Source organism: Saccopteryx bilineata, chromosome 5 (assembly GCF_036850765.1).
Source record: "Saccopteryx bilineata isolate mSacBil1 chromosome 5, mSacBil1_pri_phased_curated, whole genome shotgun sequence".
Classification (NCBI taxonomy): domain Eukaryota; kingdom Metazoa; phylum Chordata; class Mammalia; order Chiroptera; family Emballonuridae; genus Saccopteryx; species Saccopteryx bilineata.
The window spans coordinates 116,137,058-116,147,767 of NC_089494.1; the positions used below are offsets into that span (position 1 = coordinate 116,137,058).

General features: G+C 55.6%; 1 protein-coding gene across 1 annotated transcript; it reads left to right on the forward strand.

Annotated features, from left to right (window-relative positions):
* The first annotated feature begins 726 nt into the window (after window positions 1-726).
* Window positions 727-6,426, forward strand: INHBB (inhibin subunit beta B). The gene is made up of 2 exons (XM_066232788.1): window positions 727-1,230; window positions 3,746-6,426. The coding sequence occupies exons 1-2, from the start codon at window positions 783-785 to the stop codon at window positions 4,519-4,521; spliced, it is 1,224 nt and encodes a 407-aa protein (XP_066088885.1). The 5' UTR covers window positions 727-782; the 3' UTR covers window positions 4,522-6,426.
* Window positions 6,427-10,710: the final 4,284 nt, after the last annotated feature.

Sequence of the window (10,710 nt, forward strand, 5' to 3'; positions counted from 1 at the left end):
GGCGGAGCAGAGGCCCGGGCGAAGCGCTCAGCAGCCGGCCCGCCCGCCGGTGGATGGATGCGGCGCCCCGGGAACCTGGAAACAACTTTGCCGTGTGACGCGCCGGGAAGACTGCAGGGCCCGCGTCCGGGGGTGCCGCGTCGCCTCTGAGCGGACTCGCGCTCCCCGCACTGCGCTCGCCCCGCCGGCCGCCGGCCCGCGGCGAGGAACACCCGCCCGCTGCCGCCACCCGTGGCTCTCCCTCCGTGCGAGGCCGCGAGGGCGAGGCGCTCAGGTGCGAGTGCGGGGCTCCGCCGCAGCGCCGCGCCAAGCCGCGCCCCGCTCCGCTCCGGGGGCCCCTGTGCCCTCGCTTCCGTGTCGGCCAAGTTGCGCCGAGCAGCCTTTTCGCCACCTTCCCGGTCTCGCGGCCAAGCCGCCACTGCCTCCGCTTTCGCTTCACCCAAGCCGGGACTGCGGGGCCCCGACGCGGAGAGGATGGGGAAAAGGCTGCAGATACCGAGGCGCCCCGAGACGCCCGAAAGGCAGTGACCTCCGGCTCCCGCTTCGTCCCCCGCGCCTCCGCGGCCCTCGGCGCCCCTTCCCCACCGCGCGGAAACCCCGCGGCCCGGCCGGCTCCCTCCCCCTGTGAGCCAGCGGCGGCCCTCCCGGCGGGCGGGCGGAGGCCCGGGCGGGCTCGGGCGGGGGCGGGGAGGGGCGGTGCGCCCGGAGCCCAGAGCCCGGCCCTGCGCTCCGTTCGGCTTGCCTCGCCTCGCGGCGAGCGCCCTTGTCGCCAGCGGCGCACCATGGACGGGCTGCCCGGTGGGGCGCTGAGGGCCGCCTGCCTTTTGCTCTTGGCGGCCGGCTGGCTGGGGCCCGAGGCCTGGGGCTCGCCCACGCCCCCGCCGTCACCCGCCGCTCCGCCGCCGCCCCCGCCGCCCGGAGCTTCGGGCGGCTCGCAAGAGACCTGCACGTCGTGCGGCGGCTTCCGGCGGCCGGAGGAGCTGGGGCGGGTGGACGGCGACTTCCTGGAAGCGGTAAAGCGGCACATCTTGAGCCGCCTGCAGATGCGGGGCCGGCCCAACATCACGCACGCTGTGCCCAAGGCCGCCATGGTCACGGCTCTGCGAAAGCTGCATGCAGGCAAGGTTCGCGAGGACGGCCGTGTGGAGATCCCGCACCTCGACGGCCACGCTAGCCCGGGCGCCGACGGCCAGGAGCGCGTCTCTGAGATCATCAGCTTTGCTGAGACAGGTGGGTCGGATCTGCGGGCGGCTAGCCGTGGCCTTCGCTCCCTCCCCCACTCGCTTCTCCCTGTCCGCTCTGGCCGCTGCAGCCAGCGCACCCTCCCAGACCCGGACTCCGGGCCCGACTGCTCGCCTCTGGCCCAATGATCGCTGTCCCGTTTGCCGTCTTCCTAACGTAAGGGGCAGATTCCTCCCCGCTTTTCCTGCCCCCGCGGCTGTACGCCTTGCCCTCCTGATCCCCAGAATCCGACCCCAGCGACTCTGAGCGCGCGTCCCCCTCCCGGCCGTTGCGTGCAGCCCTGGCTCTACGGGCACTTGCTTGGTGATTGCTTAATGTTTTTGTTTCCCACGGTCGGAGTGTAGGCTTAACACTGTGGTTGGAGATGTGTGTGCTTGTTGATATCCGTGGGCCGGAGGATTGTGTGTGTGTGTGTGTGTGAGAGTGTGTGTGTGTGTGAATGTGTGTGTGTGTTAAAGAGAGAGAGTGAGAGAAAGAGAGAGAGAGAGAGAGAGAGGCGCCCCAGGGCCGCTTCCATCACCAGGCGGCGTGGGCTTGCCAGGATTGCTGAAGCCTCAGTAGGGAGAGCTAGGCAACCTCTCTTCCGATTGTGTGGGCACCGGAATCAGGCAGAAGGCAAGAGTCTCAACAGGTCCCATCATTTACGCAGGGAAAGACGCGGCTCAGGACAACCCCATGTCTTTGGGCTTGCCTGGCAGCGGCAGCAGCTTCCTTGCCTGAGAGCCACCGAGTTTGTATATAGTTAACAAAAAGTAGGAGCCCTTTCCTTTGGCCCTGGATTGCAAATTTCTACCACTGTCTAAATATAAAAATCAAGAAAGAAAGAAAGAAAGAGAGAAAGAAAAAAAGAAAAAAAAAAACCCCTTTCTGAACTTTAAAAGAAGGAGAAAAATGTGCCTGCGTTGCAATGCTGCAAGTGTTTGCAACTCCGCTGTCCTTTTCAGGACTTCAGTGAGCCAGACTGGCTTTTGTGCCTGGGGCTCGGCCCCTTTTGCGCGGGAGGGCACTGCGGAGTTGGTCTCAGTGGGGAGAAAGCCTGTATGGTCAGGGTGGGGGTGGGCAGGAAGCCTAGGGTAGGGGACAGTTGTGTCCCAGGCCGCAAATGCCCGCCATCCTCTTAGGCAGCGGGCAGACTGGGCTGGTGCAGCCAGGGGATGAAAAGGGATGAAAAGTTTTGCATGGCCGGGTGTGGAGAAAAGCAGAGATAATCGGGGCTGGTCTGTGCTTAGAAAGAAACACGTTGCTGTTTTAGCTGTCGGAGGAGTGGGGAAGCTAGACATGCAATTAGAGCTTGGATTAAAAGGTGCTTTGGGGCCCAGAGTAGAAATGTGATTCTGGAAGGTCGAGGAGGCCTTTTGGTCCTGGTGGCACAAAATGACAGCGGGGGCTGTTACATTTCTGGTCCGTTTAGTGGAGCCAGCTCTTTGACTTATAAATAACAGATTCAGGTCACAGGCAGCTCGTCCAAGACCAGCTTTTAAGGCTGCACTTTCCTCTATTTCAAAGTCAGATGTCAGTGTGATTAGAGAAGGCGGCCGGGGCCTGAGAAGGGGACTGTGGTGGGGGGATACTGGTAGGAGGTTTGATAAAACCAGCCGTGGCCATACAGTTGCTTTATTTGTTCTACCTGAAAAAAAAAAGTAGATATTGTCAGAGAGAAGAGTTGCTGAAATGTAGGATGCGAGGGTGAGAGAGAAGTCATCTCTTGGTTGGCATGGACTCTCTTCTGTTGAGCCGAGTTATTGAGAAAACTAACAAGCCAGTTTCCTTTTTCCTTGGAGATTTTGAATGTGCCATTAATGAGGAGCCCGGGTCTCATCAAAGCAGTGGACCTCAAGTTTCAGCTGAATGTCCTGTGTCTTGGAACTAACTGCTCAGAAATGAGGGCTGCATTTTGCAGTCTGCAAAGCACACTTTCATGTGTGGGAAATATGAGTAGGCTTTGCTTGTTTGCAGTGGAGGTCCCACTGGGGGTTAGATCAGATCATGCTTAGGTAAACATGGAAAGAGGCAGTAGGTGGCTCCGCTGGATTTTGCAATGCCCTAAGTTAACCCCCCCCCAACAAAATACACAACACACACACACACTTTACTAAAACAACTTGCCCCCAAATTTTCAGTATGATGCTGGGTTTGTTTTTTAGATTTCACAGTTACCTATAACAATTTGTTAAGATCTTGGCCTCCTGACAAGTTCCTCTGTGGAACTTTGAGGCCTGACAGCTCGTCTCCAGGGAGCCCTGGCCTGGGAGAGGTGAGGCAGAATTTTATAGGCCTGGACCATTCAGCTCCAACCTGGTCCACGTTTCTCAATTGGAAACGATTTTCTCTGCTTCTCCCAGGTTATAGTCAGAGTACTTGGCCCCAGGAACGGTATTTCTGGTCAATAACGTCTTCCAGCTGCTGGCGAGTTAGCATTCCAGCACCATGCAGCAACCTCTCTTCCCCCATTGCCTCGTGTTCTCCTTGAATTAACTTGGCCTGCTCTCCCGCTTCTCCGCAGATGGCCTTGCCTCCTCCCGCATCCGCCTCTACTTCTTCATCTCCAATGAAGGCAACCAGAACCTGTTTGTGGTGCAGGCCAGCCTGTGGCTCTACCTGAAGCTGCTGCCCTATGTTCTGGAGAAGGGCAGCCGACGGAAGGTGCGGGTCAAGGTGTACTACCAGGAGCAGGGCCACGGCGACCGGTGGAATGTGGTCGAGAAGAAGGTTGACCTCAAGCGCAGCGGCTGGCACACCTTCCCCCTCAGAGAAGCCATCCAGTCTTTGTTTGAGCGGGGCGAGCGGCGACTCAGCCTAGACGTGCAGTGTGATGGCTGCCAGGAGCTGGCTGTAGTGCCCGTGTTCGTGGACCCCAGTGAGGAGTCGCACCGTCCCTTCGTGGTTGTGCAGGCGCGGCTGGGTGATAGCAGGCACCGCATCCGCAAGCGGGGCCTGGAGTGCGATGGCCGGACCAACCTCTGTTGCAGGCAACAGTTCTTCATTGACTTCCGCCTCATCGGCTGGAACGACTGGATCATCGCGCCCACCGGCTACTATGGGAACTACTGTGAGGGCAGCTGCCCAGCCTACCTGGCGGGGGTTCCAGGTTCAGCCTCCTCCTTCCACACAGCGGTGGTGAACCAGTACCGCATGCGGGGTCTGAATCCTGGCACAGTGAACTCCTGCTGCATCCCCACCAAGCTGAGTACCATGTCCATGCTCTACTTCGATGATGAGTACAACATCGTCAAGCGGGATGTGCCCAACATGATTGTGGAGGAATGTGGCTGTGCCTGACACAGCAGGACCATGGTGGTGGCATGCCAGGACAGACCTGGATGGGCTTCTTGCAACCCCTATGGGAAGGGAGTTATGTGGCAGGTTGAGTGTTGCTGTTCAGTTGCGCTGCCCACAAGGTGCCAGGGTGAAACCTGAAATATTTTTCTATTACTTCATCCAGCAATCAGTCAAAAGCAGAGCAAGAACCCTCAAATGACATGAAATACTTTAAAATGCACACGTAGACACGCACAGCCAGACGCACCCTGCCACCCACACAGCAGCCTCCTGGATACCAGCAAATGGATGCAATGACAAGTGGCAGCTTAGCTACAAATGCCTGTCGGTTGGAGAGAAAGGGGTGGGCAGCCACCATTCCCACCAGCTAGCCTGGCCACTCTGAATCGCGCCTTTGGAGCACTTATAAAAGCACAAAGACAGCCAGACACACAAACACACAGTGACATACACACAGAAAGAGAGGAAGAGGAAGAGAGCGTGCGCATGGGAGCACGCACACCAGAGCCACCACGAGGAAAGCAGGTGTGGGGGTGGGGAGCATGCTGGCAGGTGGAGTGTGTGGCCCACTGTGCTCAGCATCTCCTGGCTCTAACCTGTTGGTTTCCTCTGCTGCCTGGATCCTTCCTCCTGCAGGACCGGGAAGCCTCTCCTTTCCCTCCCAGAGGGAAAGCCCCAAAAAGCACACAACCAGCCAGAGACCATGGAGCAGTGGCAGTGACCCTTTGACTGTTGCTGGGGTCCTTGGAGTGACTTAATGTGTGTGTTTGTTTTTGGGGTGGGGAGGAAGGGAGAAGAGAATGGTCTTAATTTGATGCTTTAAATGGTTGCTAGCAGTTGACACGTCATTCTTTCCAGCTGTATAATTGAAAAAGGGACTTTTCTACCAGGTGTGAGCTTTTAAGTTAAAACCTGGATTGTTCTAAATGGGAAGAAAAATGCTGCAATCTTTGTCCTTTACTGGGGACATTCCTCTAGGACTGGTTGAGGGGTGGAAATGGCCCCTAGCAAAGGGATGAGCCCAGAGGGAGAAGTGGTGGAGCGAAGGCATTCTGGCGCTGCTGGATGGAGGGGGGGGGGAGCAGTTCAGCTGGTCTTGCTTGGAGAGGTGGGGAGGGCTTTCAGCTGCTTTGCAGAAGTTGTCAGTGTGGGCCCTGGCCATCAGGGCTGGCTGGCCATGGACACGGCCCCCGCCCGCTCGCCTGCCTGCCAGCCCTTTCTAGCACCTGCAGACTTGCCTGAATGCACATGATATAGCACTTGCCCATCTGCATGTGTCCAGAAGTGGCCCTTGGCAGGGCACTGAACTTGCTCACCCCTGAGGTGTCTCAAGTGCCATATGAACTATGCAATTTAAAGGGTTGACCCACACTAGACAAAACTGGACTTGTACGACTCTTTTTATATTTTTTATACTTGAAATGAAATCCTTTGCTTCTTTTTAAAGCGAATGATTGCTTTTAATGTTTGCACTGATTTAGTTGCATGATTAGTCAGAAACTGCCATTTGAAAAAAGAAGTTATTTTTATAGCAGCAAAATACAGTTAAATGTATTATACATAATTTTGGAACCAAAGAGGCCAACAGATCAGTTTTAATTTTTATTAGATGGTAAGGCCACCTTATATGAGGTGGACGTTCTGAACAATCCCTTGAGTGGCCTGCCAGCGTTTCAGGGTATAAATAGATTTTGTTTATTCAGTTTGATGAGTCTTTTCTATCCTCACACACCCAGAAGGTAGAGTAAAAGCGACTGTGGTAGAATGCAGGTGTGTATCCTGAAATCCCCATCTTTGTGTTTATTTAATAAAGCTCCCCTTAGGTTCTGTTTCATAATAATTTAAAACCAAACAATTTTTCCCATAGACTTGCTGTTAAAGTATTTTACATTTGTGTACAGTTTAAGAAAATAAAAGATTGAGTTCCACGGGCTTCCCGCCTTGTGTAATGTCTGGGGGGTGGGGGCCGGAGGGGCGGCTGGGGGGTGAGTCGGGTGTCTGGCTTTGATGTCCGTTGCCTCGTGGCTTGCTCCCGGCACTCTCTGAGTCCTTGCCACAAGCACGGTGTCAGTCAGAGAATCTAGGGAAATGGCAGGAGATCAAAATGAAGGACAATTAGCAAAGTCATGAATTACGCATTTGTTTACCCTTCCAGTCTCGAGAATAGTTATGTTTCACCAAGGCTAAGTCTATTGTCTATCATCATTCAAAAGTGCTGGTTTAAGCCCTCATCCCTGGAAGGAAATGTATAAAACCTAGGAGGCTGCAGTCCCCCTGATTCCCATGCCCATCTCCATGTACCCAGATGGCTGGAGCCCAGAGGACACTAACATCTTGGGGTAGAAAGCTAAACAATGCTGAGAGCGTGCTAATTGTCCTTTGCTGTAAGGGTTGTCACTGGTGGTAGGTAATGGGTTTAGTAGTAACCACAGTTCAGTTGCAACTGCAGATGTGACATGATGCTCACAGAATGCTGTGCTTTTCTGGGAAATGGTTTGTTCTTCATTTTCCAGGGCTTGGAATCAAGCTCAGAAAGGCTCAGAGCTTGCCTGAAGTCACACAGTTGGGACAGGCACCCAGGGCATTTGAGCCCAGGTGCCATGGCTGGTCCACCTGTTCCCCTGGGGAGATGGCAGCCCTTCACCTGAGACCCTACGGAGCCAGTAGGGCTGCTTGGATTTTTTGGGTCATATGTGGTCTTTCCAGAAAATCTTAGGCAGTCAGAGCAGGTGGGCTAGGCCCTTGACCCAGCTCCTGCCCCACCCCGGCTCTGGAGTGTCTGTGGGCAGCCACTGGGGAGGCAGCACAGGAGTCCCCACAGGTGCCTCTGCTGCTCGGATACTGAGAAGCTCTGGGGGCCCTTCTGGGGTTGTCCATGGGTTCTACAGTAGCCCCAGGGTGGGTCTGGGTCACAAGGCCACTGGGCTGGCAGATGTGGTCCTTGTGTGGGGCTCTGCTGCCTGGTGCTGGCATGTGTCCCTGTGGCAGCTGGGCCCCCTAGGGCGTGGTGGATGACAGTTACTCTTCCTGCGAGGCAGTGTGGGCAGACACACTCCTGTCCCAGGGCTGGGTGCTCTCCAGTAGGGTCACGACCTGTGCGTCTGTGCTCGCTGGCTTCCCCGTGCCTTCCTGCTCACTCAGTCCTCAGTCCTTTTCTCCCCGTGACTCTTTCCCGTTCTCTCCTCTTAGCTTCCCAGTGGACCTGGCCGGGGAGCCCCACCTTTCCTTGGGGACGCCCCTGGAGCCCCACTGCAGGCTTTGAGAACAAGCCTCCTATGGCCCCCCCGCCACCCAGGCCACCCAGGGCCTCTAACGCAGAGCCCTCCTGCTCTGGGCCTTCTGACCTTCTTCAGGCCTCCCATAGGACTAATGGGCCAGGCAGGGCCAGACAGAGACAGGCTGCTGCCCCGCTTGCCTCACATGTCTCGACCACCCTCCCACTGTGGTTCATGAGAACCCACCATGCCAGACTCACTGTTGGCTGACCTTCAGACATGCCCTGGGTCCTCAGAAACTTAGTGGGGGTCAGGACTGGGTAGGGAAAGAGTGCTGGGGTCTGGGGAACCCTTGATGGGCAGCACCATGCCCTCCCCTCACTTCTCCCACTTACCAGACAGGCAGACTGAGGGTCTCTATTGCAGCCCTAGCATGGGGCCTGGGGAGGGGCTCTGGCAGCTCCTGCATGAGGCTGGGCTCCTGATCTACTTGGAACTCAGTCTGGCCTAGCACGCCCTCTGCAAGGCCCTGTTGGCTCCCTTGCTAGAAGCCTCAAGGGGCCTGGCAGGCCGTTCCACCTCATTAAGCCCTGCAGCTGCTGAGCCGACCTGCAAGGGCAGGGGCAGGAGAGGGGAGTGAGGAGTGCCCGTAGGCTGCCGTCAAGCCCTGGACACTGCCAGGGGTTGAGGAAAGTGCACTTGTCGGCAAAGAAGCAGAAACAAAACACCCTTCTTATGGGGAGAGGCCCTGGGAGCAACCCCAGCCCATTTACTAGGCTTCATTAGGATGTTCTAAGCAAAGAACAAATCACCATGAGCTTTGCGAGAGGGGCTGGCTGCTATATGAGGCCTGGGGCACAAACAGGGGCTCTCAGTGCACTTGGCTGGCAGGTGTGGGGATGGCTGTGCGTGGGAGTGGGGGGATTGTGGGTGAGGTTGAGTGATGCGCTACTTGTAACCGTAGGTCTGACTGTCTACTGAGACTCAGGAGGGGGTGTGTGTGACCGTGACTGTGGCTGTGTATGATTGGCTGTGTGTGAGTTTGGGGTGTGTGCTTGGCTGTCTCTGAGATTGTGTGAGTGAGTGTGAGACTGTGTGGGTATCGAGACGGTGAGGTTGTGCAAGGCGCCTACATGGTTGGCTGCGTGTATTTCTTGCCATTTTCATTTTCTTCCTCATCAAGAGGTGATGCACTTGGCCAATTTGGACTTGTTGATTGGTATAGTTACATTTTTAAATCTAGGTACTGCTGGTGGTATCCCTGCAGTTAGAACCTGTGATTACCCTCATGCTGAGCGGGTGCTAGGTGAGCTGAGCTGGGAATGGATGGCCACAAAGACCATTTCTGTGGTCTGTGTGGTTGCCCTCAGTGCCTTGCTCTGCACAATCAATGCCGGGGTCCCCACGGTGTCCCTGCAGCCTCAAAGTCAAAGCACTTTGAAGGTGGTATGGTATCATCTGGTCACTTGTTCAGTCACTCACTAAACATTTGCTATGCGCTGGGAGATCATGTATCATCTCAGTTTAGTCCTCACAGCAGCCTGGGGAATAGGTGTCATTTTATAGACGAAAAAAATTAAGGTCAAGGAAGCCATTCACTGAAGGTGGCATAACTGATTAATAGCAGAGCTGGGATTTATTCCCAGGACTTGTCTCCAAAGTCACTTACAGCCACCAGTCTGCCTAGGAGAGAGGGGTAAGAGCAGATGTGGCTGTTTGGGGCCTTCCTGAAAGAAAGAAAAGATAGGGCTCAAGTTTTCTTGGCTTTTAGTTGGGAGGGGATTGCTCCCTGACTCCAGCCTGGCGTACCAACAGCATCTGGGCAGTGAGCTGCTCCTTTCTCCGAAGACGGGGACAGCCATCCCCACTCCCTCTCTAGTTCTGGGAAAATAGACAATGGATCGGGCAAAGCAGAGTTGGGGCAGAAGCCGATGGCCTCACCTCTAGGACCTGTAGTTGTGGAGGAGGAAGACTGACCACCTCATCGAGAACAGGCACTGAAAATACAGGCTTGGGGCCAGCTGGCCTTGTTTTGCGAACACAGTCTGGCCTAAGGTCTCACTTATAGAATAGGGGCAATAACAGCATCTACAACGGTGCCCGGAGGCTCGGTTTACTGTGAGCATTGAGGTGCTTATAAATAGGGTTGGTCTCTGTGGTTTTGCTGTAGCTGTTTTCCAGCATGTTCCTTTGTTAAGGATGGTTCCGGGTGCCCAGGCAGGGAGCCGCCCTTCCTCTGAGGCCTCCTCTGGAACCCCTCTTTTTTCTCATTTATTTAGTTAATATTCAGAGGCCATGATGATGATGATGCTAACTAACATTTGTTAAGAACTTACTGCCATGAGAGAGTGTAGTTTACAACACCATCTGGTTAATCTTGACACTCTCCCTGCTAAGCAGGTGAGCTGTGCTCATTTTACTGACGAGGAAGTTAAGGCTCAGGAAAATAGAGCATCTTTCTGGAGGCCTCATAGCTGGCTATTCAAGGGGAGCAGTTGAGCCTGTGGCCTTCCAGATGCTGCCTCCGCTCCCTTCAATGTTCTCAGAAGAATCTCAGGGCCTTGAGCCCAGGGGACTGGGGGCCATGAAGGGGAAGTGGGAGGGAAAGCCGCTGTGAGGTGGAGGAGAGCTGGGGGCTGCTGCTTGGGCTGCATCGCAGAGAGGACCTTCAGAAGCCCCTCAGCTGCCCCCCAGTCCTCCTCCTACCAAGTATGCCATTCCGATAGGGGACACCTGGGGGTGCCTATTTGCAAGTCGGTCCCACTTGCAGTGGCCATTCTATGAACAGGAATGGGGACCTGTCTAAGGTCACGGAAGACTCCCAGAGAATTTGATGTGGGCGAAGACCCATGGAGGTGCTGAGAAAATGCACACAGAAAACGTTTGCCGCTGGGATTTTCCAGATGAATTCTCAGACCTCCACAGAGGCAGAGGTATCAGGGGCAAGGGAAACAGAGAGGATTTCAGAAGGAGC